At 53.2% G+C, this 27,944-nt stretch overlaps 2 protein-coding genes across 6 annotated transcripts; both read left to right on the plus strand.

Annotated features, from left to right (window-relative positions):
* Positions 1 to 322: 322 nt before the first annotated feature.
* On the plus strand, positions 323 to 9,525 carry Eno2 (enolase 2). 2 transcript variants are annotated; one of them, XM_021164902.3, is made up of 12 exons: positions 323 to 428; positions 1,527 to 1,626; positions 2,070 to 2,165; positions 2,268 to 2,326; positions 2,772 to 2,841; positions 3,214 to 3,347; positions 3,561 to 3,783; positions 5,907 to 6,104; positions 6,621 to 6,822; positions 7,087 to 7,195; positions 8,168 to 8,226; positions 8,516 to 9,525. In XM_021164902.3, exons 2-12 carry the CDS (start codon positions 1,542 to 1,544, stop codon positions 8,583 to 8,585), a joined length of 1,305 nt encoding a protein of 434 aa, XP_021020561.1. In that variant the 5' UTR covers positions 323 to 428; positions 1,527 to 1,541; the 3' UTR covers positions 8,586 to 9,525. The 2 variants fall into 2 exon arrangements, with proteins under 2 accessions (XP_021020561.1, XP_029334854.1); XM_029478994.2 differs by having other exon boundaries at positions 344 to 616.
* Positions 9,526 to 13,364: 3,839 nt separating this feature from the next.
* Positions 13,365 to 27,289, plus strand: Atn1 (atrophin 1). Of its 4 annotated transcripts, none has more exons than XM_085839926.1 (10): positions 13,365 to 13,575; positions 20,112 to 20,286; positions 20,436 to 20,573; positions 20,694 to 20,807; positions 21,867 to 23,845; positions 24,000 to 24,222; positions 24,466 to 25,162; positions 25,973 to 26,116; positions 26,422 to 26,602; positions 26,727 to 27,289. In XM_085839926.1, exons 2-10 carry the CDS (start codon positions 20,260 to 20,262, stop codon positions 26,758 to 26,760), a joined length of 3,537 nt encoding a protein of 1,178 aa, XP_085696052.1. In that variant the 5' UTR covers positions 13,365 to 13,575; positions 20,112 to 20,259; the 3' UTR covers positions 26,761 to 27,289. The 4 variants fall into 4 exon arrangements, with proteins under 4 accessions (XP_085696052.1, XP_085696054.1, XP_085696055.1 ...); XM_085839928.1 differs by having other exon boundaries at positions 21,870 to 23,845; XM_085839929.1 differs by having other exon boundaries at positions 21,888 to 23,845.
* Positions 27,290 to 27,944: the final 655 nt, after the last annotated feature.

Raw genomic sequence — 27,944 nt, forward strand, 5'->3', positions numbered from 1 at the left:
CTTGTGTGTGACCGAGTTCCTGAACCCCTGTGGGTGGGTTTCTCCGCCCGTCTGGGTTAGTACCTGCCGCAGTACTGGAATGAGGCGACGCCTGCTTCCCTCGAGTTGGCTGGACATGGGTTATGAGCATCCGTGTGCTTAAGGGGTTGCCAGCCTGGTCCTGGATCGCCCCGGCCCTTCCCCCACCCGTTCGGTTCCCCACCACCACCCGCGCTCGTACGTGCGTCTCCGCCTGCAGCTCTTGACTCATCGGGGCCCCCGGGTCACATGCGCCCGCCCCGCTCTATAGGCGCCGCCCCCTGCCCACCCCCCCGCCCGCGCTGGGAGCCGCAGCCACCGCCACTCCTGCTCTCTCTGCGCCGCCGCCGTCACCACCGCCACTGCCACCGCCACCGCCAACGCCACCGACTGAGTCTGCAGTCCTCGAGGTGAGGCCGGTATCGGGCCGCATCCCCTTACTCGCTCCTTGCCGCCTCCACTCCCCGTTGTCCTAGGCTTAGCGCCCCGGGCGGGTGACGCTGCATACCTGACTGTCACCTGCCTTCCCTGGCATCCTCCATCTCTGGCCTTCCCGGACAGCTCCCGGCTTTCTGGCTGTCACCTCCTCCTGGTTTAGGTACCAGCTTTCTGCATCCGCTTCTCTAACTGCACGGTTCCACCCTCGCCTGCCCCTCTCCCCGCGCCAGTATTCGTGTAGGGTCCTGCCGATTTGTTTCCTAAGTTCGATGTCTCCACAGGAGGCGGTTGTTTTCCTGGCACGTCCTTTTTTCTTTTGCGTTTGCGAAGATACCCTCTCACCCTTCCTTGGCTGCTTCAGACTTGCTCTAGACTCGTCCTTTGGCCCCTCCTTCTCTTCCCCTCTCTCTGACATTTCTTTTTCTCCGATGTTTGGGGGAGGGATAGGAGGAGTGGGGAATTTGTCCGAGGGTAGAAAAGTGATGGGTCTACCTCACCATTCCCCACTGTAGCCCCTAGGGACTGGAGGCCTGGTCTCAGGACGCTGTCCCCAGACTCCTCTTGAAATGAGGAACTCGTGTTTGGGAGAGAGGTGACGACCCCGGAGTGTTGTCTAGACCTTGTGTATATGGGCTGTCAAGTTGGGGATCCGCCTGCCCAGACAATCCCTCTTCTTTCTGTCCCAAGATCCAAGGAAAAAAATGCCAGTCTGGCAGCCATCCCGCCTGGGGAAATCTAGGGGAACCCCACTGGTCGGTGAAGCTGCTGAGGGGCGAAGAAATCGCTGCTTGCCCCTCCCCTCATCACTGCGGTGTTCTCCCATCTTGTCATGAGATGTATTCCGCCCCTACTGCAGTGACCTCCCCTTCCTCACTGCATTGACCTTCTCCTCTCTCCACGAGGAAGGGAGAACCCCTTCTACAGTGCCTGATTGCAGCCCGCTCCTCCCCACCCCCTACCCACTGCAGTAACCTCTTTGCCAGCCCTCCCAGCCTCTGGCCCCTCCCACTGGCCTCAGGCTCCACCCTTCTAAGCCTCTTATCTTTCTCCTTCCTCCACTTCCACCCAAGGAGATCCCAGCCATCATGTCTATAGAGAAGATCTGGGCCCGAGAGATCTTGGACTCCCGTGGGAATCCCACCGTGGAGGTGGATCTCTATACTGCCAAAGGTGATGGGCGGAGCATGGACTGTCCTTAGCTCCTACTTCCCCCTATGCTGGGTCAAATCCAGGAGCCCCGGGGGTGCTAGGCCAAGTTCCCAAGGCTGGATTGTGGAGTCTGATCTTCCTTGGCTCGTGGATCCAGGCTCGGTGGGTCTGTGTTCTAGTTCAGCGTGAGAAAGGTCCTGCCTATATGAGCACAGGAGCACGCATGCTCTGCCCCTAGCATAGCCCTGTTTCTGAGGCCTCCCACTTGTGCTTATGAGGCCTCAGTGGGCGGACAAGGTGGCCCGGCTTGTGCAGATGGCACGGTGTCTGTGAGAGTGCGTGTATCTGTGTGTAGTGTCAGGGAACCTTGTGGATGTGGCAGGCAGGAGTTTAGACTAGAAGGCTCAGAGAATCCTAGGCCCCAGAGGGTCCTCCCTCCTTCCTCACGGCATGTCTTCTTCCAGGTCTTTTCCGGGCTGCAGTCCCCAGTGGAGCCTCCACCGGCATCTATGAGGCCCTGGAACTAAGGGATGGGGACAAACAGCGTTACCTAGGCAAAGGTGATGGATGACTCTCCTCTCCTAACATGCCCCAGTCCCCTGTCCCTCCTCACTCTCCACCCCCACCTCCTGGCTTGACCAGCCCCCTTTTCCTTTCTCTAGGTGTCCTGAAGGCAGTGGACCACATCAACAGCAGGATTGCACCAGCCCTCATCAGCTCAGTGAGGCCCGCTCTTTCGGGGGTGGGGGGTGGGGATGGTGGCTGCTACGACAGAATCCTAGGAGAAATCTTGGATCCAGGGATGGACAAGGGGAGGCAAAAAAACCCAACCAACCAAACAAATAAAAACCAACAACCCACAATCCTCCCAAACCCCACCCCCCATTCCTTTTTTTTTTTTTTTTCAGAGCTGAGGACTGAACCCAAGGCCTTGCGCTCTACCACTGAGCTAAATCCCCAACCCCAACCCCCCACTCTTTAGGAATTGTTTTTACACTGCAAGGGTGGGAAAAATACTGCTTACTGCCCCCTACTCCCCCACAGGAACTCAAGGTTCCAAAAGCTGGCAGGACAGGAATCTGGTGGTCCCCTGCTCAGACTTGAGGCTATGTGAATAGGGGACCCTCTGCCTTTGGGTTCATCCTCCATCTTGGCTCTGCCCACAGGGTCTCTCCGTGGTGGAGCAGGAGAAACTGGACAACCTGATGTTGGAACTGGATGGGACTGAGAATAAATGTAAGCAGGGGCTGGGCGGGGAGGGATAGGTAAGCACAAGAACTGAGGAGCCATGCTGGGGACACTTAGACCGTCAGAGACTCTCCTCCTCCTTCACCCAAAGCCACATGGCAGTGGGAGGGGGTGACATTAGACAGAAGGAAGAACTTCTCAAAGCATGAAGACAGGAGTTGGCATGAGGTAGTCTAAGGGATGTTTAGGAAGAGGCGAGGTCTTCCCTTTCTTGTCACCTCTGTCCCCAACCCCCAATATTAGTAGTAGAAAATGAATTGCTGTTGGGGATGGGCGGGGGGTGGGAGGTCTCCTAGGTGGAGGCAGGGGCTACAAGAGAGGTGGACATTTTTACTCAGTGCCTTCCTCTGTGCCTCCCAGCCAAGTTTGGGGCCAATGCCATCCTGGGTGTGTCCCTGGCCGTGTGTAAGGCTGGGGCAGCTGAGAGGGACTTGCCTCTCTATCGCCACATTGCTCAGCTAGCTGGGAACTCCGACCTCATCCTGCCTGTGCCGGTGAGCGCTGTACTTGCCCAGCCTCTCCCAGGGGAGGAGGGAGCATGCGACCAGGTGAGGGATGAGGGAGGAAGGTGAACAGGCAGCTAAGGAGAAAGGATGGGAACTTGAGACCTGAGCCTGGCACCTGCGCATCTCAGGTTAGCATTCTCAGGGGCAGGAGGAAAACGCTCTGACTCTCCTGTAACTCTGTGACCATCTGTGACTCCCCAGGCCTTTAATGTGATCAATGGTGGCTCTCATGCTGGGAACAAGTTGGCCATGCAGGAGTTCATGATCCTCCCAGTGGGTGCTGAGAGCTTTCGGGATGCCATGCGACTTGGGGCAGAGGTGTACCACACCCTCAAGGGGGTCATCAAGGACAAGTATGGCAAGGATGCCACTAACGTGGGGGATGAAGGTGGCTTTGCCCCCAATATCCTGGAGAACAGCGAAGGTGAGGCCCCGGAGCCCTTCCTCCAGCTCTGAGTCTCATGATGGGAAAGCTGGCACTGGTGGGTCCTGCAGGGTACTGGTGGGAGGTCCTTGAGCCACTGAAAATCTCAAGAGGTAGCAAGCATTCCCTAGGGTGGGTTCCCAGGCCTTCCAATTTCACTCATAGACCTTGGAGCTTGGTCTGTTACCTGCCCATCCAAACCTGTTAGTTAGCATAGGTCCTCACTGGATGGCTGAGAATATTGGTTAAGTGGTCTGGGCAAAGCCCATTTCATCCTTTAATGCCACGGTCTTCGTTAGATGACGTACACCATGCCCCAGGGAGGTAATTCCACATTGGTACCATCCCCTTCCCAGCCCCTTGGGTATCTAGGATCCCTATATTTCCTGTGCTGCAGGAGAACCAGAACTATAAAGGTAGTGGTTAAAAGCCAAGGTACTAGCCAGGCAGTGGGGGCCCACGCCTTTAATCCCAGCATGTGGGAGGCAGAGGCAGAAGAATCTCTGAGTTCAAGGCCAGCCTGGTCTACAGAGTGAGTTCCAGGACAGCCAGGGCTACACAATGAAAGCCTGTATCAAAAACCAACCAACCAACCAACCAACCAACCAACCAACAAACAAACAGTGAAAGTACTAGGTAGGGGTGTGGCTCAGAGGTAGAGCACCTACTCAGCCTGTTTGAGGCCACCGCACCACATCCAAATTTATGCACATACATGCACATACATGAAAGTGCACACGTATTCATATACATTCATGCAGACTCTGGAATCAGACTACTTGTATTTATTTGAATTCTGAAGAGTTATTGGCTGGGATCCCCAACACTTGGGAGGCTGAAGCATAAGGGTTGTCATGAGCTTAGAGCCTGGGCTACTTGAAACCCCGTCTAAAAAGAGAAAAGAAAATAATAATAATAATAATTATTATTATTATTAGGAGGCTGGAGAGATGGCTTAGTGGTTAAGAGCACCGACTGCTCTTCTGAAGGTCCTGAGTTCAAATCCCAGCAATCACATGGTGGCTCACAACCATTCATAATGAGATCTGATGCCCTCTTCTGGTGCATCTCAAGACAGCTACAGTGTACTTAGATATAATAATAAATAAATTTAAAAAATAATTAATAATAATAAGAAGAAAAGAGAATAATGATAATAATAAAGACACAGAAGTGGTCTTTTTAAGAGCCAAGCATTTGAGCAGGGCATGGAGGTGTATATCCCTGCCTCTATGCCAGATGTACCTGCCTCTATCTCAGACAGAGGCAGGTACATCTTTGAGTTCAAGGCCAGTCTGGTCTATACAGAGAGTTTGGAGCTAGAAACTAGGGCTACATTGTAAGAATCAGTCTCAAAACAAAACAATGCGGGTGGCAGGGGAAGGAATGATTTGAGTTCTAGAAGTATCAGTGGGGATTAAATGAAATAATATATGTACAATGCTAGCATGAGGTGATACTAGAGAAAGCCGCTATTAGTTAAGGACATTTGAATTCTGAAGAGTTATTGGCTGGGATCCCCAACACTTGGGAGGCCGAAGCATAAGGGTTGTCATGAGAGGTCTCAGGTTTGGTTCACAGCATCCATATGGTTCTAGGGGATCTAACACTCTCTGACATCTGTGGGTTCAAGCATACGCATGGAGCATATACATACACGCGTGGGGACACACACACACACACACTAGCCAGGGCCTGGTGGTGCAGGTCTAGCATCCCAACCATTTAGAGGCTGAGGGAGAGAACTGAAAATTCAAGGTAGGCTTTAGCTACAGAGTGAGTTCGAGACCAGCTTGAGCAGCTTAGACACTTTCTCAAAATGAGAAAGAAAAAAGGGACAGGAATGTGGCTCAGTGGCAGAGAACTTGCCTCAAATGAACGAGGCCTTAGGTTTAAGTCCCAGCACCAGTATGATGTGTGGTGCAGTATGGGGGAGGGAGATGGACACTAGTAATTAGTAACACAATTCTATTCTTCTGTCTCCCTAGATAGCCTCCCTCCACAGACCCTAGTCACACCTCCCCCCCAACAGTCCCCTCCTTCCACTCTGAATTGCTTTTCTTGCCCTCCTTCCTTCACACCTATTTCTCCGACTTACAATTTCACTGGATTTGTTTCTATAGCCTTGGAGCTGGTGAAGGAAGCCATCGACAAGGCTGGCTACACGGAAAAGATGGTGATCGGTATGGATGTGGCTGCCTCTGAGTTTTACCGCGATGGCAAATATGACTTGGATTTCAAGTCTCCCGCTGATCCTTCTCGATACATCACTGGGGACCAGCTGGGAGTACTCTACCAGGACTTTGTCCGGAACTATCCTGGTGAGAGTGAGGGATTGTGGGAGATAGGGAAGGGAAAGGACGGAGCTAGGCAAAGGTGAACTTTATGGGTGCAGAGTCTGGGGCCAGGTGAGGTCCAGAGGAAGCCGAGAAGCAAGGAGAAGGGGCAGTAGGTTCTTGCAGAGAGGCGCTTTGAGTGTCATGTGACTGTGCATGTAGTCCCAGGACTCATCACAGAATGGGGCTCCTCTGTCTGTTTCAGACCCTGGGCTCTGAGAGCTACTTGGTTCCTAGGGAGGGCTCTGGATGGAGCCAGGGATGGGAAAACCATGAATGGATGTGACAGAAAAGTGCCAGGTTTTTGTATCTTTGATTGATGAAGGTGGATACTGAATGGAGTTGGTGCGGCTGCCTTGGGGGAGGTGGGGCGCGAGTCTCACTGGGGTACAGATTCCCCACAGCCACCAAGGACCTCCGTCCCGCTCCACAGAGGCAGTTGGCCTCCATCAGAGCAGGCTTCTCCGGGAAGAACCAGTCCCCTCTCCACTCCCTCTGCAGTGGTCTCCATTGAAGACCCATTTGACCAGGACGACTGGGCAGCTTGGTCCAAGTTCACAGCCAACGTCGGCATCCAGATCGTGGGCGATGACCTGACGGTGACCAACCCCAAGCGCATCGAGCGGGCAGTGGAGGAGAAGGCCTGCAACTGTCTGCTGCTTAAGGTCAATCAGATCGGCTCCGTCACAGAAGCCATCCAAGCGTGAGTGGCTTCTGGCCTCCGCCCATCTGGTGCTCGTTTCTCCAGGACTCCTCTAGGGAGCGCCCTCCTAGCTGGATTCTGCCCAGGGATCCCAGCGAACCCTTCACACTCTTCTCATGTCTAGTCTCTCTCTGTACTTCCCGCTCTGCCCTCTCGCCCCTTAGTCACCTTCCTCCAGGTGCTTCCTGACATAGGTGAAGCCCGGGGCTGGGAGGGAGCAGCCGTGCTTCGGGGCAGGTCAGTGCTGGTGTACGTACCCTGCAGGTGCAAGCTGGCCCAGGAGAATGGCTGGGGGGTTATGGTGAGCCATCGCTCTGGAGAAACGGAGGACACGTTCATTGCTGATCTCGTTGTTGGATTATGTACAGGCCAGGTGAGTAGAGCCAGTCTGTGGGATTGGGAGAGGTCTTTGTGGGGTTGGTGGGTTCTAGACCCAGGTAGTTACTGTCCTGCCGAAAATTTGAGAGTCAGAGAAGTTTGAGAGTAGAAGTCTGGCCAGGCATAGTGGCACACACCTTTAATACCAGCACTCAGGAGGCAGAGGCAGGTGGATCTCTGTGACTTTAAGGCCAGCTTGGTTTGTACAGTGAGTATAGCAGGAAACCCAGGGCTACACCGAGGGACTCTGTCTTAATAAATAGTAAAAAGAGTAGATGTTCTGAGCTGGTGAGATGGCTCAGCCCAGTCCTAAGCCTGACTCTCAGCTTCAGTCTGATTCGTGGGACCCACGGAACTCCCACCAGTTGTCCTCTGGCCTCCACGTGCACACCATGGCATAAGCAGATCCACAGACGTGTACACAGACACAACTTAAAGCATTAATTTTTATAATTAATTAATTAGTACAAATACAGATCTTTCAGGGTTGGAGGTTCAGCTCATTTATACAGTACTTGCCTAGCACGTGCAAGACCCTGGGTTCCATTTAAAAAAAAATGGGGGGGGGGAGTAGGATATGACATTGCACGCCTTTAGTCCCAGCACTCAGGAGCCAGAGGCAGGAGGATCTCTATAAGTTCAATACCAGCTTAGTCTATGTAGGGAGTTCCAGCTCAGCTCAGGCTACATAGTAAAACTCTGTCTCAAAACAAACAAACAAAAAGACCTGGACTTGGCCGTGCGTGCCTTTTGTCTCCACACTTCGGAAGCAGAGGCAGGAGGATGAGGAATTCTAGGCTAACCTGTTCCTTTAGAGGACAACCTTCATAAAAGTGTCTCAAAATAAAAAAACGTATGTGTGTGTGTGTGTGTGTGTGTGTGTGTGTGTGTGTCAGGGGTGGGGGCGTAGGGGTGTCCTATCAGGCGAAGGAAATCCTTAAGCTGCCTATCTCCTGGAATGTTTCAGATCAAGTCTGGCGCCCCATGCAGATCTGAACGTCTGGCGAAGTACAACCAGCTCATGAGGTGAGGAGGGTCCCCGAAGAACAAGAACCCGAAACCCGGGGTCTAAACACCCCGTTAGGTCACCATTCCACCTCCTGCATCCAGGACCTGGATAGCAGTTGATGCCAAGAAAATAGTTTTGCTAAGTGGGTTCAAGGATGGTCGGATTGACAGATCACTAACTGACCACGAAAGCCAGGGACCGTTCACCTTGGGGGCAGCCCTCAAAGCGGGAGCATTGAGGGACTCAGGGAGAAAGGCTGATCCCGTCTTCTCCCCTGACTGCTCCCCCTTCCGGATCATCTGTCAGAATTGAGGAAGAGCTGGGGGACGAAGCTCGCTTCGCGGGACATAATTTCCGAAATCCCAGTGTGCTGTGATCCCCCTCCCCCAGCCCCGCTTGCCTGAACACGGGAACATCTCATTCTCCTGGAGCCTCTTTCTTGCTGTCCCGACCTGACCTGCCATAGTCACTCTGATACCCTGAGCCCCAAGTCACCCAGAACACCTCGACTCACCTGCTCCGGCTGTTCTTGGCTTCCACAACCCCCTTGCTCTCTCTGCTCTTCCTCCTCTCTGGGCCCCATTTTTGGGGGGATTCAGTCTTCCCATTTTCCCTTCTATTCTCTCTTCTCTTTAAAAAAAAAAAAAAGAAGATTAGAAGGAGGTCCACAGAAGAATCTACAGTGTCTGACAGGAGCTTCAGGATTGATGTGTTGGGGTGTTTAAAGTGGGATCACGGAGCAGGGGTGTTTCAGTGCTTACCATGGTGTGTATAAGCCTTGAACTATGCATAGAACTGGTGTTTGGGGAGTGCTGGATGTGTGGTCATGCTTGGTTGAGGCTTTAGTGTATGTGTTTACATACACAAGCACAGTTCGTTTGTTTGCTTATTTATTTATTTATTTATTTATCTATTTATTTATTTATTTATTTCTCAGCTGGTCAGTCAGTCAGTCATCTCCTGTAACTCTCCAGTCTGAAAGTGACCTAACTTGACAGGACATCAGTATTTCATGTGGCTTCATTCCTAGATGACCTAGGATGGGGGGTTTTGCTAGCATGGGGAGGGGAACAGAAAAGGGCCTTAGCAATTGCTTCATTTGGTGCACCAACCGAAGCTCGGAACTTTACAGAATGGGGCTGTGGACCTGGGGAGGCTTTTCTCCTCTAACCCTCTCCCCAGCCCTAGGCTCCTCGGTTTTTCTCCGGCTGCACCAGAGCGCTGCCTCACTCCCCTGCGCCATGTCCCACAGTTGCCACCATCTCGTGGCTTTGAAATGACCACCACCATTAAAGTCTGAATCACAGTGCACCACCCCTTGTCTGAGGACTCTTACTCCATGTGAGAGGAGGAAGAGAAAGGACTGGATATTGGCGATCCTAGGTAGCAGAGCTGGGGAGGGCTCAAAAAGTGGCAAGCCACTGAACTCATGACCAAGTTTGCAGCATTGCTGGTGATGTGGGATCGGTGGGGTTCTTGTTTCCCAAGACAGGTTTCTCTGTGTAGCCCTGGCTGTCCTGGAACTCACTCTGTAGACCAGGCTGGCCCCAAGTTTACAGAAATTAGCCTGCTTCTGACTCCCAAGTGCTGGGATTAAAAGCTTGTACCACCACACCTGGCTGAACTAAGGACTCTTAACCTGTGGTACTGGAGTTACTCAAACATGAGGGATTGAGTGTATCTGGGGTGAGGAACAAAGCATTTCTGGTTCCTAAAGTCTTGGACCGAACAAAGCAGTAGACCAATAACTAAAGCACTCCTGTACTGGTCCTCAACAGAATTCTGGATGGCTTTGAAATGAGAGTATCATGGCCACCAATTCCTTTGGAATACAGAACCAAAGAAGAAAGGGAGAGAAGAAGTATTACGGGCACCAGGAGCTTGGGAATCCCACTTCTCCAGTAAAATGGATGCCACACCTGAAGTGCTCTCCAGCCTCCCCGTTAGCCAGACTGAGAGGATATCAGTGTGTAGACAGAGGCCCTTTAACCTTTCAGCTCCAGTGAGGCTGTGAGGTTGAAGCACCCAGTCCGCCTTGGGGGACAATCCCCCTAACATCACTATCCTTAGGGTACTAGGGCTCACGCTTGCAGGCATTTGCCCATGAATAGCTGTGGTCACTAGGGGGAGCCCAAGTTCTGCAGGACACCTTACTAGACGCCAAGGTGAGGTTGGGGTGGGAAGAATTTCAAGGTTGCACCCTCTGCCCGCCTCCCGCGGATCCTCCCAAGTTCTGGTCCCAGGCTCCCTCAGACTTCCTTCTCACTTTAGGGCTAACAGAAACTTGCACTGGTGAAGCCAGGAGCCACATCTCCCCACCCATCTTCCAGTATCCCCCAGCTATTTTCAGTTCAAAGAACTTCTTGCTCCCTCTCCTTCCCTGTGCCCTTGAATTCCTATGTAAGCTCCTCGTTTTTTCCCCCTTCCAGCACCCTTATATGGCCCCGGGGGCTCGCTACACTTCTCTGGGGCTGCTCTCTCAGAAACTCCTAGGCTTTGGCCAGGGCTATTGTGGCTGTAGCCACCATTCCTAACCCTTGTCTTTTCTTTCCTCCATCCTAGCTAGGTGCCTTTCTCTGACAACATTCCCAGCCCCCTTCAGGTACCAGGTTGGATTGGGTTACAGCTAGCTCTGCTTGGGCCTCCAAGGCCCCTCTCTACTTTCCTTTTGTGCCATTGCCTGGAGACCAGCGGATTGTAGGGGGCTGGGGCCAGAGAGGGAGCTGGGGTGAAGGATGGGGGTGGGGTGTATATCTGATGCTCCCAGCAGCTGAGCTGTGAGCCTGGTCTAGGGTACCAGAGAAACTGGAAGGTGTAGTGCTGGCTTCTTTTCCTAGTTCCATGCCTTGTCCTTCCCTAGGCCTACATTTTTCTTTTAGGCTTAGATAAGTTACCATCTTGGCTGTTGCCTTAGCGGCTAAACAAGGGTAGAGGCTGAGCCTGGAAAGGATTGGAAAGGTCCTAGGCCAGGTCCAGTGGGAAACTAAAGGAAAGAGAGGAAATGCTATGGGGAGAGGGGGGAGGAGGAGGAGTCTCAGAGCAAAATTAGTTGGTACAGGGAAGGAGCTGGGTCTATCTTAGAGCACAGAGGAAAAGAAGTGAGGGGTACACAGGAGAGGACCTGGTCCAGGGCCTGGTCTCTGGGAGGCCCTGGAAGGGGACAAGCAAATGGGTATGGGGGTAAAGTGAGGCCCTGCAAAGCACAGTGGGGTGATGGGATATTTGTTCCTAGAGGAGCCAAGCATTCTTGTTCGTCTCCCTAGTGCTTTGGAATCTGTGTAGAGCTTTTGGGTAAGTTCAAGAGCTTGGCTGAATCTGGCCTAAGGAATGGTGGTGTAAGATCTACTGGGTGGCTACTAGGCTAGCCGTTCTCCTCCTTTCCACAAAAGCAGCCTGACCATTCAGTGTCCCCCACTCCACCCACTAGGTCTGCAGCTAGGCTGGCCCCCGACAAGCTCCCTACCCCCACCTCCAAATCTGGTGAACTACCAAGGGCTCCCAATCCAGACTCCAGCTCCAGCTCTTCCGGGCTCCCAGACTGCCTCCCTCCCTTTCTCTAGCCTTCCCAATTTCAGCTGCCAAAAATCACCCTGTCTCTAGTGTCCTTTGTCCTGAGAGATGTTGCTGCTGGTTTGGGGCCAGAGAAGGAGCCCAGAAGAAGGCACCACTGGAGTGATGGGGGTGCTGACTTCATGGCTCTAGGCTGGGCATGGCTGGCATGCTGACTGGAGATGAGTTGGGAGGAGCATGCTGTAGTCTGTGCTGGGGACTGCTTCCATATTACAACAAATGTTATGGGGAAACCTGGGCACCCTAAAATGTATGTAGGTCCTTTCCACCTAATCCCCCACTTCATCCCTTCTGTGACCATGACCAAAGATGCTACTAGTAATGACTTCAAACTTGAGAAGGTCTAGTTCAGGACACTCTAGAAAAGGAAGGGCCCAAAAGTGAAGTGCCACCTCTTAGTTACCTCTTCCACACTAGGGCCTGGACCCCAGTCTGTCACTACTCCAGGGTTCTCACTCCGCCTCTAGCTCCTCTCTTTTCCCATCACTGGCCCTCCCACCACGTTGCCACAAAGGCCCTATTTATCTTGTGTTTCCTTCCAGACCTCTCTAATTCATTCTCCTCCACTTTATTTGCCAAAGGAAATAGTTCTTAGTTCGAATGAAGTCCCCACGTTCAAGTTTTACCAACCCAGCCCACCCCAGTCTCCCTCTAGAATAGGCATTCTCTGCCCCCCACCCCTCTTCTGAAACTTCTCATGCCTTCTCTCCCATAGAGGGATCTTCGGACTTGCCTCCTGCTTTCCTTCATCATTCCCAAATTCTTGTGGTTTGCATTCTTCTCAACACCAATGACTGCCTTAAATGCTTATCTCTTCCAGAAACCCCATTCTCCTAGTACGTCTTCATCCTTTCCCGCCCAGGTCCACAAACTTCCATCGTAGGCTCTCCAAAATAGCCCCTAAACCCCTCCAGCCTGAGCTTCTCGCCCTTCCTCTCCATCTTTCCAATACAGTCCCATTATCCAAAATCTCTACTTCAGTATTCCCCAAACTCCACCTACTTCACCCCTGCCACAGCCCTTCTTGTCCCCAAACTTCTGGTCTCCCCAGGTCTGCCTTCGCAGTCCACAGCCCCTCCCACCCAGCCCTCTCCCGCGCGGGGCCCGCGAGCTCCCCACGCTCTGCGTAGCGAGGCCCTCTCTCTCCGCGCCCCGGCCGGCTTCGGCCAACTCGCCCGGCGCCTCCCCTTCCCCGATCCTCCGCCCCCCGACTGCCGCGCGCTCCCTCCCTCGCGTCTCCTCCGGGCCCCTCTCTCTCCTCCGTTCCTCCGCGCTCCCTCCTTCTCCCTCTTCCTCCCTGCTCCCATCCCCCTCTCCCGAGCGCCCTCCCTCCGCCGTCCGCTTTCCTGTGCGAGTCGCCGGACGCGCCGCCCAGCCTGTCCGTCCGCCCGCAGCCCCGCGCCCGGCCGGGGCCTCGGGCCAGGACGCGTTTCGGGGTGGCAGGCCTCGGGGCGGGCTAGGGGCGCGCGGCACCAGCGGCGGGAGGGTCCGGGGGTCGCGGGCCTCGCCGGGGCCGCGAGTGCGGGCGGAGGCGGGCGGTGCGGCGGGGGCGGGCGCGGGCGGCGCATTCCGGGCGGGAGGGCGGGCGAGGAGCGCGAGAAGCCGATCGGGGCTGCGCGGGGAGCCAGGCATGGGGGCCGCCCTCCGGGGGGGCCGGGGCCGCCGCCGCCGCCGCCGCGGCAGCGACTGAAGCCGCGCAGTAAGGAGGGGCGGGGAGTGGCGGCCGCCGCCGTCCCCGGGAGGCGCCGGAGCCCGACCGCACTCGCAGCCAGCCAGCCGTCCCGAGCTGCTCGCAGGTAAGGTCCGCTGCCGCCGGCCCGGGCCGCCCCGTTCCGGCCCGCGGCTCCCCGCCCCCACCCCTCCCGGTCCCCCCTCCCGCCGCCGCCTCCATTTGTTATTTTCCCGGTCGCGTTCCCTCACTGCGGGCACGACCGGGCCCGAGGCTGGGGACTCAGGGGGTGGGGCCGCCCGGAGGAGGGACGCGGGCCTGGGAGTCGCGAGCTCGGGAGGTGGGGGGGAGGAGGGTCTTGGGAGGAGGGCTGACGGGGCCGAGCGTCGCCAGGACCAGAGCCTAAAGGGGAGGAACGCCGAGGTGGAGACTTGGCGGAGGTAAACCGGGGGATGCTGTGCGGGTGGTTCGCGGAGAAGGCAGGACGGATCGGAGAGATGGCAGCGAGGTGGGGCGTGAAGGCTCCAGTAACCCCACAGGCCCAGCCCCGGGTTTCCAGAACCCAGGGTTGCGGGTATTGGGAACAGGGAAAGGGGTGTGGTAGGTGGTAAAAGGAGGGTTATAGCAGCGGAGAGGGGGGATTGAACCTGGGGGGAATGGAGATGAACCGGGAGAGGCCCATCTTTGAGAAGACGGACGTTTTCTGGGGTGGAAATGGGAAGGCCATATCTTTTGTGACTCAGTTTTCTTTTCCCCAATCCCGGTCACCTCTGACCCTGTTTTCCTAATCCCAGACCTAGTTACTTCGTGAAGGGCGGGGGGGGGGGGGGAACGGGACGACGACACTGAGTCTTGGTAGTGTGAGTCCTCCTAACATGAATAAGAAAGGCAGGGATACTGAAGGGAGAATTAGGAAGGTTGGGAGGATGGGAAAGAAGAGAGGGTTGGGCAATCATATAGGCATTCCAAGGAATTGTGACCTCCACCCTCACCCCCAGAGCATTGGCTGTCCCATAGGAGGACTTCCTTACTGCCTTGATCTCAGAGATCTCTTTGTGCCTGGGGTAGGTTACCCTAAAGCTCCCTTTCCTGAGGGTACGGTGAGAAGGTTGGAGTTGCTCTGGCAACTAAGGTGGTAATAGTGGCTGCCAGATGGACCCCTGGGATGGTCTCTTGGGGGGCACTTTTTTTTTTAATCCATTTTGTTGCCATGGTAGTGAGCCAGTGGGAAGTCCAATAGGTGGGGATTCAGTATGTAGATTGGGCCTCACTCAGCCTGTAGCTTTGTCCTTGCTGGGTCTCTGGGAGATGTTTCTGGTGTTGCCCCAAGTAGGGTTTCCTAAGGAGGCATTCCTTTTCCTCCAGAAGTCTATTGGAACAAGTAACCCTGTTGCTTGCGGGTCATTCCTGCAAGCCTCTACCTGGGTATGGTGCGAAGATGAAAATGTTGTTGTTCAAACTATATTGTCTTGGGCTGGGGGTAGCTCAGTAGCAGTGTTATTTCCTAGCATGCATACAATAGGCCCTGGGTTTGAGCTCCAGAACCAAAAACAAAATAAAAAAACCAAGTTACATCGCCGCGGGCAATTTCTGTCAGCCTCTACCACTCTTACTGTCTTATAAATGGTTGACTCTTTAAACAACTTTATTTCCTTTAATTCCTCTTTGGGTCTCCCTTCCTTCTTTGTCAGTTCTCAGGGTGACCCTTTCATTCAACTGATCTTTGGCCTTTTTTCTGAACCTACAAATGTAGCATAGCTCTCCATGCCTGTCTGGGTGAGAGTGGCCCAGGGGCGAGGGCTATGAGAGGGGTTAGAGCAGAGCAGGATGCTCTGGAATGGGGGCTGGGAGACCAAGGTGTACTTCTTGATGTCCCTCTGTGACCTTGGGCCAGTCACTTCTCTTGTCTTTGCGCTTCACCTTCTTGGTGTGATGAGATGGCCTCTAGTGCCTGCAACAGACCTGGGTTCTAACAAGGCATCATTGTTGTCTGCTCCTCTGTGCTTTATGGACGTCTTGGTCATTTTCACCTGATTGTTAATCTGGCAGGTCTAGAATGGATTTGGGGTGGTTGGTGATCCTGAAATACATCTTGTAAGCTCTTCCCAGGAAGTCTGTGACATGGTCATCTTCTGACATTCCTGTCATATTTGCTCCTTACTTTTTAAAAATTTAATTACACGTATTTATTTTGTGTGTGTGCTACTGTGCACATGTGCAGGTCAGAGTGTGACTTGAGTTGGTTCTCCTCTACCATGTGGGTTCCGTGGTCCAACTCAGGTCATTGGTTTTAGTAGTAATCTCTGTTTGTTTGTTTGTTGTTTTTGAGATGGGCTTTTAGCCAAAACTGTCCTTGAACTCACTGCCTAAGGAAATGACCTTGAGCTTCCCTCTATCTGCAGTCCTGAGATTGCAGGCCTGGACCACACCCTGTTTTATAAGGTGCTAGGGATCTAACCCAGGCCTTCTCGGAATCTCACCTCTGACCCACACCCGCTTCTCTTAGTTTTCTTCCCTCTGCCTACCCATGGACTCTTTTCTGATTTCTCATTTCCCTGCCTTCCAAGTTTTGGTCTTCCTTGCTTTCCTTTTGCCATAGGTAATGAGGGAAAATGTGTGTTGTTGTACATGGTAGGTGCTTCTAAGTGTTAGACAGAGACAGCCTTCTAAGTGTCTAAGTGTAAGACAGGCAAGATGAGAGCCGGGCGTGGTGGCGCACGCCTTTAATCCCAGCACTCCGGAGGCAGAGGCAGGCGGATTTCTGAGTTCGAGGCCAGCCTGGTCTACAAAGTGAGCTCCAGGACAGCCAGAGCTATAAAGAGAAACCCTGTCTCGAAAAACCAAAAAAAAAAAAAAAAAAAAAAAAAAAAAAACAAACAAACAAAAAAACAAGACAGGCAAGATGGAGCGCCACGTGGCCAGTTGGTTTTTGAGTCCCACTGTACCTGTGTTAGACTTAACCTATGATCTGACCCCAACCTCTTCCCAGTTCCATTCCTTCCTCTGCCGATCCCAGGAACTTCTTCCCCATTGAAGACTGTTTTTCTTTCAGATTTCAGCTGATTAAAAAAGGTAAGAAGGTGATTGCCCTGTTCTCCAACAAATTTTGTTGTAATTTTTGACCTTTTGGGTCTTTTAGGATCCAAACTAGCTTGGTGACCAGGCTCTGTGATGGGAGGAGACTGTCACCAGGCTCTAGGGGTCCTGATAAGGAAACTAGCCACAGGTGGTCATCTCTGTTATACTTGTTACCGTATTCTCTTCTGTTCAGTACTGTTGGACGTTTGCTTCTTCTCCATCCTCTTGTTTTTCCATCTGTAGTTTTATGTGTTGAGAGGATTTCATGAAGCTTAGACTGGCTTTGAACTTGCTATTTGCCGAGAGTGGCTGGTCCTGCCTTCACCTCTCAAGTGCTGGATTTCAGGAATGTGTCCCCGTGTCTGGTAATGCATACTCTGTTAAAAACCAATCCACAAACCAACTAGAAAGGGTAATTGTAGCTATAGTTGAAGTACACTAGTTTGCAGGGCAAAGCATCAGTTGAAAGTTTGGACTTGGGGCTCTGTCCCATCCATTTTGTGCCCCTTAGGAACAAGTAGTTAAGTTTCCTGGAAAGGTTAGACTCACTCGTTCCTCATTGCCTGCCTCAGTATGGCCCAGGGGTGATGGACAAAGAGTAATCACCTTGTGTTCCTTAGAGAAAGTACATGTAAAAATGTCATTAACCCGTAATTTCAGCACTTGAGACCCTGTCTCAAAAACACAAAACAATAACAACCACAAAGATCTACTGACATTCACTTGGTTTGACAACTGTGCACTTGACTGGGTGAGGCTGAGATGGAAGATCCTGCATTTGTAGCTGGCATAAGGTGCATAGGGTGATTCTGTCTCAGATATGGGCAAGACCCCGAATGTGTGTACATGACATCAGGAAAAAGTATAAAAAGGAAAACCATGACAATAGCATTTTTCACTCTTAAAATATCTTACAAGCTGGGGCTTGGTGGTGCACACTTTTCATCCTGCTCCCAGGAGGCAGAGGCAAGCAGATATCTGTGAGTTCAAGCCCAGCCTGGTCTATATGTCTCAGAGAAGGAGGTAAAGGGAGAGAGAGAGAGAGAGAGAGAGAGAGAGAGAGAGAGAGAGAGAGAGAGAGAGAGAGAGAAAATAGAGTGAGAGGGGACCAGAGAGGTGGCTCAGTTGTTTAGAGCACTTGTTGCTCAGGCAGAGGATGCAGGTTCTGTCCTCAGCACCCACATGATAGTGCACACATCTAACTCTACTTCCAATGAGTCTGCTGTCCTTTTCTGACCCCCACAGGGACTAGGCACACACATGGCACACATACATTCAGGCAAACGTTGATACATAGAAAATTAAACTAAAAAAAATTATGGGTAGTATTATGAAGTAGTTTGACTCTTAGCAACTGGAAATACAGTTCAGTGTGCTAGCCTGGCACTCTTGAGGCCCTGGCTCAGTGCTCAGCACCAGGTAAGCCTGTAATCCCAGCACTGGGGGAGTGGAGGCTGAAGTACAGATGAGAATGGCTGGCTGTGGAGACACAGATAGACGATGATATCTGTATTTGTACTGCTAGATACAGATAGATAGGCTGTTGGTGCCGAGTGAGAGGACAGGCTTCAACTCTGTAAATCTGTATTGTATGTTCACTGACACTTTGTTTCTTTGTAGTTTTAAAATACTTTGAGGGCTGGAGAGATGGCTCAGTGGTTAAGAGCACTGACTGCTCTTTCAGAGGTCCTGAGTTCAATTCCCAGCAATCACATGGTGGCTCATGACCCCATCTGTAATGGGATCTGATGCCTTCTTCTGGTGTGTCTGAAGACAGCTACAGTGTACTCATAAATAAAATAAATCTTTAAAAAATAAAATAAAATAAAATATTTTGAGTTGGGCTAGGCTGTGGTGGAGCATGTCTTTAATCCCAACACTGGCAGAGGCAGGTGGATCTCTTGAGTTGGAGGACAGCCTGGTCTATACAGAGAAACTCTTGTCTCAAAAAATTGAGTTGGGCTGGTGAGATGGCTCACTGGGTAAAGGCACTTGCCATAAAGTCTGACAACTGGAGTTTGACCCCTGGGTCCCACAGGGTGAGAGGGGAGAACTGACTTACAAGTTGACCTCTGACCTCCACACATCATAGCATCTGCACACCTCTCCCCTCAGTCAATCAGTATATTTTGAGTCTGGATAATGTGAATGCTTTGACATCTTTTAAGCACAGGAAACACCAATATAGTCATTCCTTGATATCTGGGAGATTTGTTCTAGTACATTACACACACACCAAAATGAACACATACTCAAGTCCCAGTGTCTGTACATGCCTGCACACACTCTTCCATGTTCTTTAAATCGTCTGTAGATCATGTATAGTAACCAATTCCATGTAAATGTTTGATAAAGTTGACGTCTTCAAAGCTGAGGTTGCAAATGGTTGTAGACATGCCATGCATAGTAGGTGAACAGTGATTGAATGGCAGATACTGGAGAGGGACTTAGGGTTTGTGAAAAGGTGGGACATTATAGCAACTTGGGCCCACATATCATTCATTCTTTTTGTTGTTGTTGTTTTTCGAGACAGGATTTCTCTGTGTAGCCCTGGCTGTCCTGGAACTCACTCTGTAGACCAGGCTGGCCTCGAACTCAGAAATCCACCTGCCACCACACCTGGCATATCATTCTTATAGGTGGAGCAAGGTGGTGGCCATGTAGCAGATTCAAATTTTGTTTGGAACTTTCTGGAATTTTTCTTCCCAAATACTGTTAGGCCAGTTTGGCTAAATGTATGGACAAAAACCCTGTAAGTGGAAAAGGCCAACTACCAGATCTTGAGGCTGTCTAAAAGATTCTGCAGTTTTGAAGATGCCCAGATTTGGGGTTGATGTTGGTGAGGCTGTGTAGCTCGGTATTGTAGATGGGACGTTCTTCTGACATCATCTGATGTGAAAAAAGATTCTTATCTGTGTGACTGATCTAGGTCTTCTTAGAATTCTCTCCTACTTCTGAGCAAAGTTTAGAAGAGCAGGCATGGCCTTTGAAGTCGGATTGCGGAGGACTTGGCTCTGGCTTCGTTGTAGGGTCATTGTTCTTCCCTTTGGAAGGTGGGGCAGGTCACTGTCAGTCTTTGAGCCTCAGTTCCCTTGCTTGTGCCCATTTTAGAGTATGTTGGAGATGTTACTGAAATCGTATGTAAAGGGCTTGGCACAGGAGATACTCAGTAAACCAGTGCTTGAATCTCATTTCTTTGTGCTTCTTTGGAATTTGGAAGGCTCTGGAACTCATGAGTAGACAAATGTTTTGTTTTGGCTTTTAGACAGGAGTTTGCTGTTTAGTTTAGGCTGGCCTTGAGTGTGTGATGCCCATGATACAGTCTTCTGAGTGCTGGCATTACAGGCATCTGCCACCACACCATGGTGGCCACAGATACTCTTTAGGGCTTGTGGAGGGTAAAGTCCTGCTGTTTGTTAGGTTGGGGCTCATAGGTACCCCTAGAGATGAAAGAGATGATACTGTAAGAATTTCCTTCCCTTAGCTGTTGTAGCCTATGGAGCAAGTCCCAGCCTCCCAACTCACGGTGGTTACTCGGCCCCACTGTTTCTGTTCCGATATGAAGATGCTGTTTTTCCCTAACAGATTCACTGAAAACACCCTGCAAGTACCACGTGCCTACAACTGCTGCCAGCTTCCCAGGCCACAGCTGTGGGGAGCTCGGGGTACAGCAGACTCGTTTCTGTATTCAGCTGCCCAGGCAGAGGAGAATGGGGTCTCCACAGCCTGAAGAATGAAGACACGACAGAATAAAGACTCGGTGAGTAGAAACTATATCCTAAGTAGTATGGCAGACCAAGGGCAGGGGCGGGGAAGCCAGGAGGAAGGAGTTGGAGCGGAGAGCACAGGCAGCATAGAGCCTAAAGTTAGGGCCCTGTGAAAACATTACCTGTACCATCCTGCTCTCAGATGTCAATGAGGAGTGGACGGAAGAAAGAGGCCCCCGGGCCCCGGGAAGAGCTGAGATCAAGGGGCCGGGCCTCCCCTGGAGGGGTCAGCACATCCAGCAGTGATGGCAAAGCTGAGAAGTCCAGGCAGACAGCCAAGGTATTCTGTCCTCTGGTCCCCTCAGGATGCACAGCACTGCAGCTGAGGGGGTGTTTGGGGTGGGGGCACTTGAGGTCTGGCAGAGACTTGAGATAGAAGGAATGTTCTCTTCTCTAACAGAAGGCCCGGATAGAGGAGCCCTCTGCCCCAAAGGCCAACAAGCAGGGCCGGAGCGAGGAGATCTCAGAGAGTGAGAGCGAGGAGACCAATGCACCCAAAAAGACCAAAACTGAGGTGAGAGACCTTGTAGCCGTTGTGGCCTATGTTCTGACTGCTCTTTCTGCAAACTTCTCTTGAGTACCATTCCCGCTTGCTCTCTGCTGAGATAAAAAACCCTGTCCCATTACCTATTTGAGTGGTCCCGCCTATAATACAGTGGAGAGCTATTGAAACTTTAGTAAGAATAGTACGTGTTAGCCAGGCAGTGGTGGCGCACGCCTTTAATCCCATCATTTGGGAGGCAGAGGCAGGTGGATTTCTGAGTTCGAGGCCAGCCTGGTCTACAGAGTGAGTTCCAGGACAGCCAGAGCTATATAGAAAAACTCTGTCTTGAAAAACAAAACAAAGAAAGACTGTAAGATAAGATAGGCTGATATCCAAATCACCATATACCACAGGATAACCATGATTTCTCTGAGGGGTGGGGTTGGTTTTTTGAGACAGGGCCCTGGCTGTCCTGGAACTCATTCTGGCTTCGAACTCAGAAATCCGCCTGCCTCTGCCTCCCAAGTGCTGGGATTAAAGGCATGCACAGTCACGCCCGGCTCACAGTTTTTAGACTAGAAGGTGAGGGAGCACATGGAGAAATGGTTCTTCAGTTGGGCACACTGGCTGCTGTTCTAGAGGACCTGGGTTCAATTCCTAACACCCACATGGTGGCTCACAACTGTATGTAGCTCCAGTTCCTAGGGAATCTAATACCCTCATGCAGTCAGACATGCAGGTAAAAAACACCAATGCACATAAAATAAAAACAAATCTCGAGAAGGAGAGAGAGGAAGACATAGACAGACAGACCAATCATTTGGAGATAGCCAAAGAATACCTGAGATGAGAAGGGTGCACATGAGGTAGCGAGGGTCTGCAGTCAGCTGTGAAGGGACAAGGAAGGAAAGACACGGACTATTAGGGAGCAGCCGAGATGTGGGAGAAGGAGGTACTAGGTGACGGGCACCTTGAGCGAGCCTCCCCATCACATCACACTGCGGCACAACAGTCCTGAGAGGAGGAGGAAGAGGAAATAATTGGGAAGCGGGAAAGGAAAAGAGGAAATCCAGCCCTTTTCCCTAACAGCAGGAGCTCCCTCGCCCGCAGTCTCCCTCGGATCTGGACAGCTTGGATGGGCGCAGCATTAACGATGACGGCAGCAGCGATCCTAGAGATATAGACCAGGACAACCGAAGCACATCTCCCAGCATCTACAGCCCAGGCAGCGTGGAAAATGACTCAGACTCATCCTCTGGCCTGTCCCAGGGCCCCGCCCGCCCCTACCACCCACCTCCACTCTTCCCTCCTTCCCCACCACCACCAGACAGCACTCCCCGACAGCCAGAGTCTGGCTTTGAACCTCATCCTTCTGTGCCGCCTGCTGGATATCATGCTCCGATGGAGCCCCCTACATCGAGATTATTCCAGGGCCCACCACCTGGAGCTCCTCCCACACACCCACAGCTCTACCCTGGGAATGCTAGTGGAGGTGTTTTATCTGGACCCCCCATGGGTCCCAAAGGGGGAGCCGCTGCCTCCTCAGTGGGTGCCCCTGGTGGAGGCAAGCAACATCCGCCACCCACTACCCCAATTCCAATATCAAGTTCTGGGGCCAGTGGTGCTCCTCCAGCAAAGCCACCCAGCGCTCCAGTGGGTGGTGGGAGCTTACCTTCTGCTCCACCACCAGCTTCTTTCCCCCATGTGACACCAAACCTGCCTCCTCCACCTGCCCTGAGACCCCTCAACAATGCCTCAGCCTCTCCTCCTGGCATGGGGGCTCAGCCAATCCCTGGGCATCTGCCCTCCCCCCATGCCATGGGGCAGGGCATGAGTGGACTTCCTCCTGGCCCAGAGAAGGGTCCAACCCTGGCCCCATCTCCCCACCCTTTGCCCCCAGCTTCTTCCTCTGCCCCTGGGCCTCCAATGCGATATCCATATTCATCCTCCAGTAGCTCTGCCGCAGCCTCTTCTAGTTCCTCCTCCTCCTCCTCTGCCTCCCAGTACCCGGCTTCCCAGGCCCTGCCCAGTTATCCTCATTCCTTCCCCCCACCAACTAGTATGTCTGTCTCTAATCAGCCACCCAAGTACACCCAGCCTTCTCTCCCATCCCAGGCTGTGTGGAGCCAGGGTCCACCTCCTCCTCCTCCCTACGGCCGCCTCTTGGCCAACAACAACACCCATCCAGGCCCTTTCCCTCCTACTGGGGGTCAATCCACAGCCCACCCAGCAGCCCCTACACATCATCATCACCAGCAGCAGCAGCAGCCACAGCAACAACATCATCATGGAAACTCTGGGCCCCCTCCACCTGGAGCGTATCCTCACCCTCTAGAGAGCAGTAACTCCCATCATGCACACCCTTACAACATGTCACCCTCCCTGGGGTCTTTAAGGCCCTACCCCCCAGGGCCAGCACACCTGCCTCCACCTCATGGCCAGGTGTCCTATAGCCAAGCAGGTCCCAATGGTCCCCCAGTTTCTTCTTCCAACTCTTCCGGGTCTTCCTCTCAAGCCTCCTATTCATGTTCACACCCCTCTTCATCCCAAGGCCCCCAAGGAGCTTCCTACCCCTTCCCACCAGTCCCCCCAGTCACCACCTCCTCAGCTACCCTTTCCACTGTCATCGCCACCGTGGCTTCCTCGCCAGCAGGCTACAAGACAGCCTCGCCACCTGGGCCCCCTCAGTACAGCAAGAGAGCCCCATCCCCAGGGTCCTACAAGACAGCCACCCCGCCAGGATACAAACCGGGGTCACCACCCTCCTTCAGAACAGGGACCCCACCCGGCTATCGAGGCACCTCTCCGCCAGCAGGCCCAGGGACCTTCAAGCCAGGTTCACCCACCGTGGGGCCGGGGCCCCTGCCACCCGCGGGGCCTTCAAGTTTGTCATCTCTGCCTCCGCCACCCGCGGCCCCGACTACAGGGCCGCCCCTGACTGCCACGCAGATCAAACAGGAGCCGGCGGAAGAGTACGAAACCCCCGAGAGTCCGGTGCCTCCGGCCCGCAGCCCCTCGCCCCCTCCCAAGGTGGTGGACGTGCCCAGCCATGCCAGCCAGTCAGCCAGGTGAGCCGCCCTGGGGTGGGCTTGAGGGAGGGTGGGTCTGTACGCTGCAGACGGAGGGGGCTCTGCGTTCGTGGCCGGCGTGCTGCCGGGATTAGCGAGCGACAAGCTGGTGGGGACTGCCTTTGAGGCTCACAGGTCCGCGCCCGCCCGGCAGGTTCAATAAGCACCTGGACCGCGGCTTCAACTCGTGCGCGCGCAGCGACCTGTACTTCGTGCCGCTGGAGGGCTCCAAGCTGGCCAAGAAGCGCGCGGACCTGGTGGAGAAAGTGCGGCGCGAGGCCGAGCAGCGCGCGCGCGAGGAGAAAGAGCGCGAGCGCGAGCGGGAACGCGAAAAGGAGCGCGAGCGCGAGAAAGAGCGCGAGCTGGAGCGCAGTGTGGTGAGTGCGTCACAAGGTGCGCCGCGCCGCGCCTCTCCCGGGCCCCGGCGTACGCCGCCGGTCGCTCCGCCACCTAGTGGACGGGAGGAGCCGCCGCAGCCCGGAAATGCTCAGGTTTCCAGGCTGGGGGAGGGTGCAATGAAGCGTTTTGACTTTGGACTGCTGAGATCGATGGGCAGCCTGGGGCGCGTAACTGTGCCCGTGTCTGTTATTTTGACTCCACTTTCTGTCTGATTTCTACAGAAACTGGCCCAGGAGGGCCGTGCTCCAGTGGAGTGCCCGTCTCTGGGTCCAGTGCCCCATCGGCCTCCCTTTGAGCCTGGCAGCGCTGTGGCTACAGTGCCCCCTTACCTGGGTCCTGATACTCCGGCCTTGCGCACTCTCAGTGAATACGCCCGACCTCATGTCATGTCTCCTGGCAATCGCAACCACCCATTCTATGTGCCCTTGGGGGCAGTGGACCCGGGGCTTCTGGGTTACAATGTCCCAGCCCTGTACAGCAGCGACCCAGCTGCCCGAGAACGGGAGCGGGAAGCCCGTGAACGTGACCTCCGTGACCGGCTCAAGCCTGGCTTTGAGGTGAAACCTAGTGAGCTGGAACCCCTACATGGGGTTCCCGGGCCAGGCCTGGATCCCTTCCCCCGACATGGGGGCTTGGCTCTACAGCCCGGGCCACCTGGCCTGCACCCTTTCCCTTTTCATCCGAGCCTGGGGCCCCTGGAACGAGAACGGCTAGCGCTGGCAGCTGGGCCAGCCTTGCGTCCTGACATGTCTTATGCTGAGCGGTTGGCAGCTGAAAGACAGCATGCAGAAAGGGTGGCAGCCCTGGGCAATGACCCACTAGCCCGGCTGCAGATGCTCAACGTGACTCCCCATCACCACCAGCACTCCCACATCCACTCTCACCTTCACCTGCACCAGCAGGATGCTATCCACGCAGGTAAGACCCTGTTTCCTACTTGGAAGTGTGAAATAACGTCCTTCCCTTCTTCTGGCCAGAACTCCCATCTCCTGAGATTGCTGTTCTAGTCTTTGCTTCCTTGGCTTCCCTTCACACTGTCTGGTACCTACTCGTAGCCCAGCCCCTCTAACCTTGATAACAGATCAACATGGAGCCTTTGGAAGAACCACCTTCCTTTCTTGTGTTCATCCCTCTCCGTGCCCTTCACACATCGATGTGCCTGTTTCTCTGTGTACAAAGCTTGTTTGGGGCCAGCGTCTCCTTTTCCTCGCATCTAGGAGTCTTCTGCGCTTCTGCCCACCTGTAGATTTAGAACTTTTTAGGGAAGTCCATGAAACTTAGCCATAGGCAATAATGAGCTTATATATACTGTTTTATATACTGTAGTTTATAGCCCAGAACACTGCCCGGCTGGCCTTAGAGCAAGTCAACTCGGGCTCTGAGCATTTTTATGCATCACACTCTGCTCATGTTCGTACCAGCTCCTAATAGTTCTCCCCGATATATTTCTTAAACTCAAGAAAGAAGTGTTTCCTAAACTTACCCTTCATCTCTTCTGAGTAGTCCAGTCTTTTCTTTGCTTCTCTGCTCTGTAATATCCTGTCTTCAGTCTTCCGTGTCTCTTCTCCAGCTGCTCTGTCATCTCAGAGGGTCTAGCTCCTCTCTCCCACCTTGGTTCTGCTTTGGATCCTTGTGTCTGTCTCTTCACAAGCTAGATCCCTCCACCCCAGTGCATAGTTGTCCCCAACCCTGCCTCCTGGTGACACCTTCCTCTTCTCTGCCCTCCAGCCTCTGCCTCGGTGCACCCTCTCATTGACCCCCTGGCCTCAGGGTCTCACCTTACCCGGATCCCCTACCCAGCTGGGACCCTCCCCAATCCCCTTCTTCCTCACCCTCTGCACGAGAACGAAGTTCTTCGTCACCAGCTTTTTGGTAAGGATGGAGGAGGGGAGGCTTACGTGAGTGAAGACCAGAACAGAGGATCTGGGGGAGGGAGGTAGAAGGGCCAAGTGGAGTCTGGAGAGAGATGTGAGCAGCTAAGATAGAAACAGAGACCTGAGGCCCTTCTAAAGGAGCCTCAAGTGCTAGGGCTCGTTCCGTTCCACCACAGGCCGACAGACAGAGCATAGGGTAGGTGCTGTAACTTCACATTTTAGCCTCAGCTTCCTCTGTCTGTCTGGAAAGTGGCTGACTGTCCCCATCCAGCAGTCATTTACTCCTGTGCCTTCTTCTCACAGCTGCCCCTTACCGGGACCTGCCGGCCTCCCTTTCTGCTCCAATGTCAGCGGCTCATCAGCTGCAGGCCATGCACGCACAGTCAGCTGAGCTTCAGCGCTTGGCGCTGGAACAGCAGCAGTGGCTACATGCTCATCACCCATTGCACAGCGTGCCACTGCCTGCCCAGGAAGACTACTACAGGTACTCCAGGTTGCCCCCAGAGCACAAGGGGAAGTGGGTTCTGGGCATGGTCCAACAGGACACCGAGCCCTTGGGAGGGGAAGCCCCCTTTCTCGGTCTCATCTCTGCATTGCCTCTTATCTAGTCACCTGAAGAAGGAGAGTGACAAGCCGCTGTAGAGCTGCGATCCAGACAGCACCCACTGTTCCTTCATCCAGACCTTGGAGGACCACCCCAACCTTTTGACCCCACCCCACCCCCAGCCGAGGAGAGGGTGCTGCCCACTTGCAGAGCTCCTGCAGCTGGGCAGAGGGAGGGAGGGAAGAAGGGACAGACAAGGTCAGGGCCCGGGGTTGTGTGCAGAGGTGGGAAGTGGCAAGGGTGGGGACAGAAAGTGCACAGTATCTTGGACCAGGTCCCTCCTCCTATCCCCTGCTTATCTTCTCCTCTATGCCAAATCCTTGGTGGCCACTGCCCCTCCCCTAACCCTTTGGTGTGATTTTTTTTCATCTGTTAGATGTGGCTGTTTTGCGTAGCATTGTGTGCTGCCCCGCCCCATCCCTGTGTGTGCACCCCCTCCCTCGGCGATATGTGCCCTTACCCGTCCCACATTAATAATTTATATATATAAATATCTATATGATGCTCTTTAAAAAACATCCTGACCAAAACCAACCAAACAAAAACATCCTCACAGTTCCCCAGGAATATGTCTGTGACGTGTTTTTTTATTTGGGGGAGGGCGGTTGCAGTGGGTAGGGTGTTGGGGTGGGTAGGGTGAGAGGTCTGGTTGTTGTAGGGGAAGTGGGAAGGGATGAATGGGGTTTTCTTGTGGAAACTTATGAGTTGGACAAGGCTCTTTTTTTAATCACTCATTTATTTTACAAGAGTCTTCATGCATACCAGAAGAGAATATCATATCCCATTACAGGTGGTTGTGAGCCACCAAGTGGTTGCTGGGAATTGAACTCAGGACACCTGGAAGAGCAGTCAGTGCTCTTAACCCCCTGAGCCATCTCTTTAACCTGACAAGGCTCCTCTTGACCTTGGATGCTCAGCTGTACTCATTGGGGTCCTGTCCTAGATCTTTAGCTTGGGGAGTTCAGGCTCCTAAGGCCTTCAGAGCAAGAATAGGCGCACAGCAAGCATACGCCAATCAAAACCTTGGAAGTACTTACATCGCTGACATAGTGTGCCACCAGAGTGCTCCACAGAGTTTCAGACATCTGAATCCCTTCTCATAGCATAGTTTATGATTTGAAACAGTTAAAGGTGTATAACTAGGAGGCCAATAAGATTAGTATTTGTAAAAGATTTACTTATAGTTAGGTGTATGAGTTCATGTCTGCGCTTAAGAATGCAA

Source organism: Mus caroli, unplaced genomic scaffold (assembly GCF_978045245.1).
Source record: "Mus caroli unplaced genomic scaffold, Mus_caroli_1 scaffold_7, whole genome shotgun sequence".
NCBI classification, from domain to species: domain Eukaryota; kingdom Metazoa; phylum Chordata; class Mammalia; order Rodentia; family Muridae; genus Mus; species Mus caroli.

What these genes read in the sequence shown, in the direction of transcription:
- Eno2 (XM_021164902.3), top strand. Translation starts at nt 1,542, where the DNA reads ATGTCTATAGAGAAGATCTGGGCCCGAGAGATCTTGGACTCCCGTGGG. An exon ending in CACCAGCCCTCATCAGCTCA is followed by an intron (nt 2,327 to 2,771) that starts GTGAGGCCCGCT and finishes CTCTGCCCACAG; the next exon opens with GGTCTCTCCGTGGTGGAGCA. An exon ending in TATCCTGGAGAACAGCGAAG is followed by an intron (nt 3,784 to 5,906) that starts GTGAGGCCCCGG and finishes TTGTTTCTATAG; the next exon opens with CCTTGGAGCTGGTGAAGGAA.
- Atn1 (XM_085839926.1), top strand. Translation starts at nt 20,260, where the DNA reads ATGAAGACACGACAGAATAAAGACTCG. An exon ending in CATGCCAGCCAGTCAGCCAG is followed by an intron (nt 23,846 to 23,999) that starts GTGAGCCGCCCT and finishes CCCGCCCGGCAG; the next exon opens with GTTCAATAAGCACCTGGACC. An exon ending in GCGAGCTGGAGCGCAGTGTG is followed by an intron (nt 24,223 to 24,465) that starts GTGAGTGCGTCA and finishes TGATTTCTACAG; the next exon opens with AAACTGGCCCAGGAGGGCCG.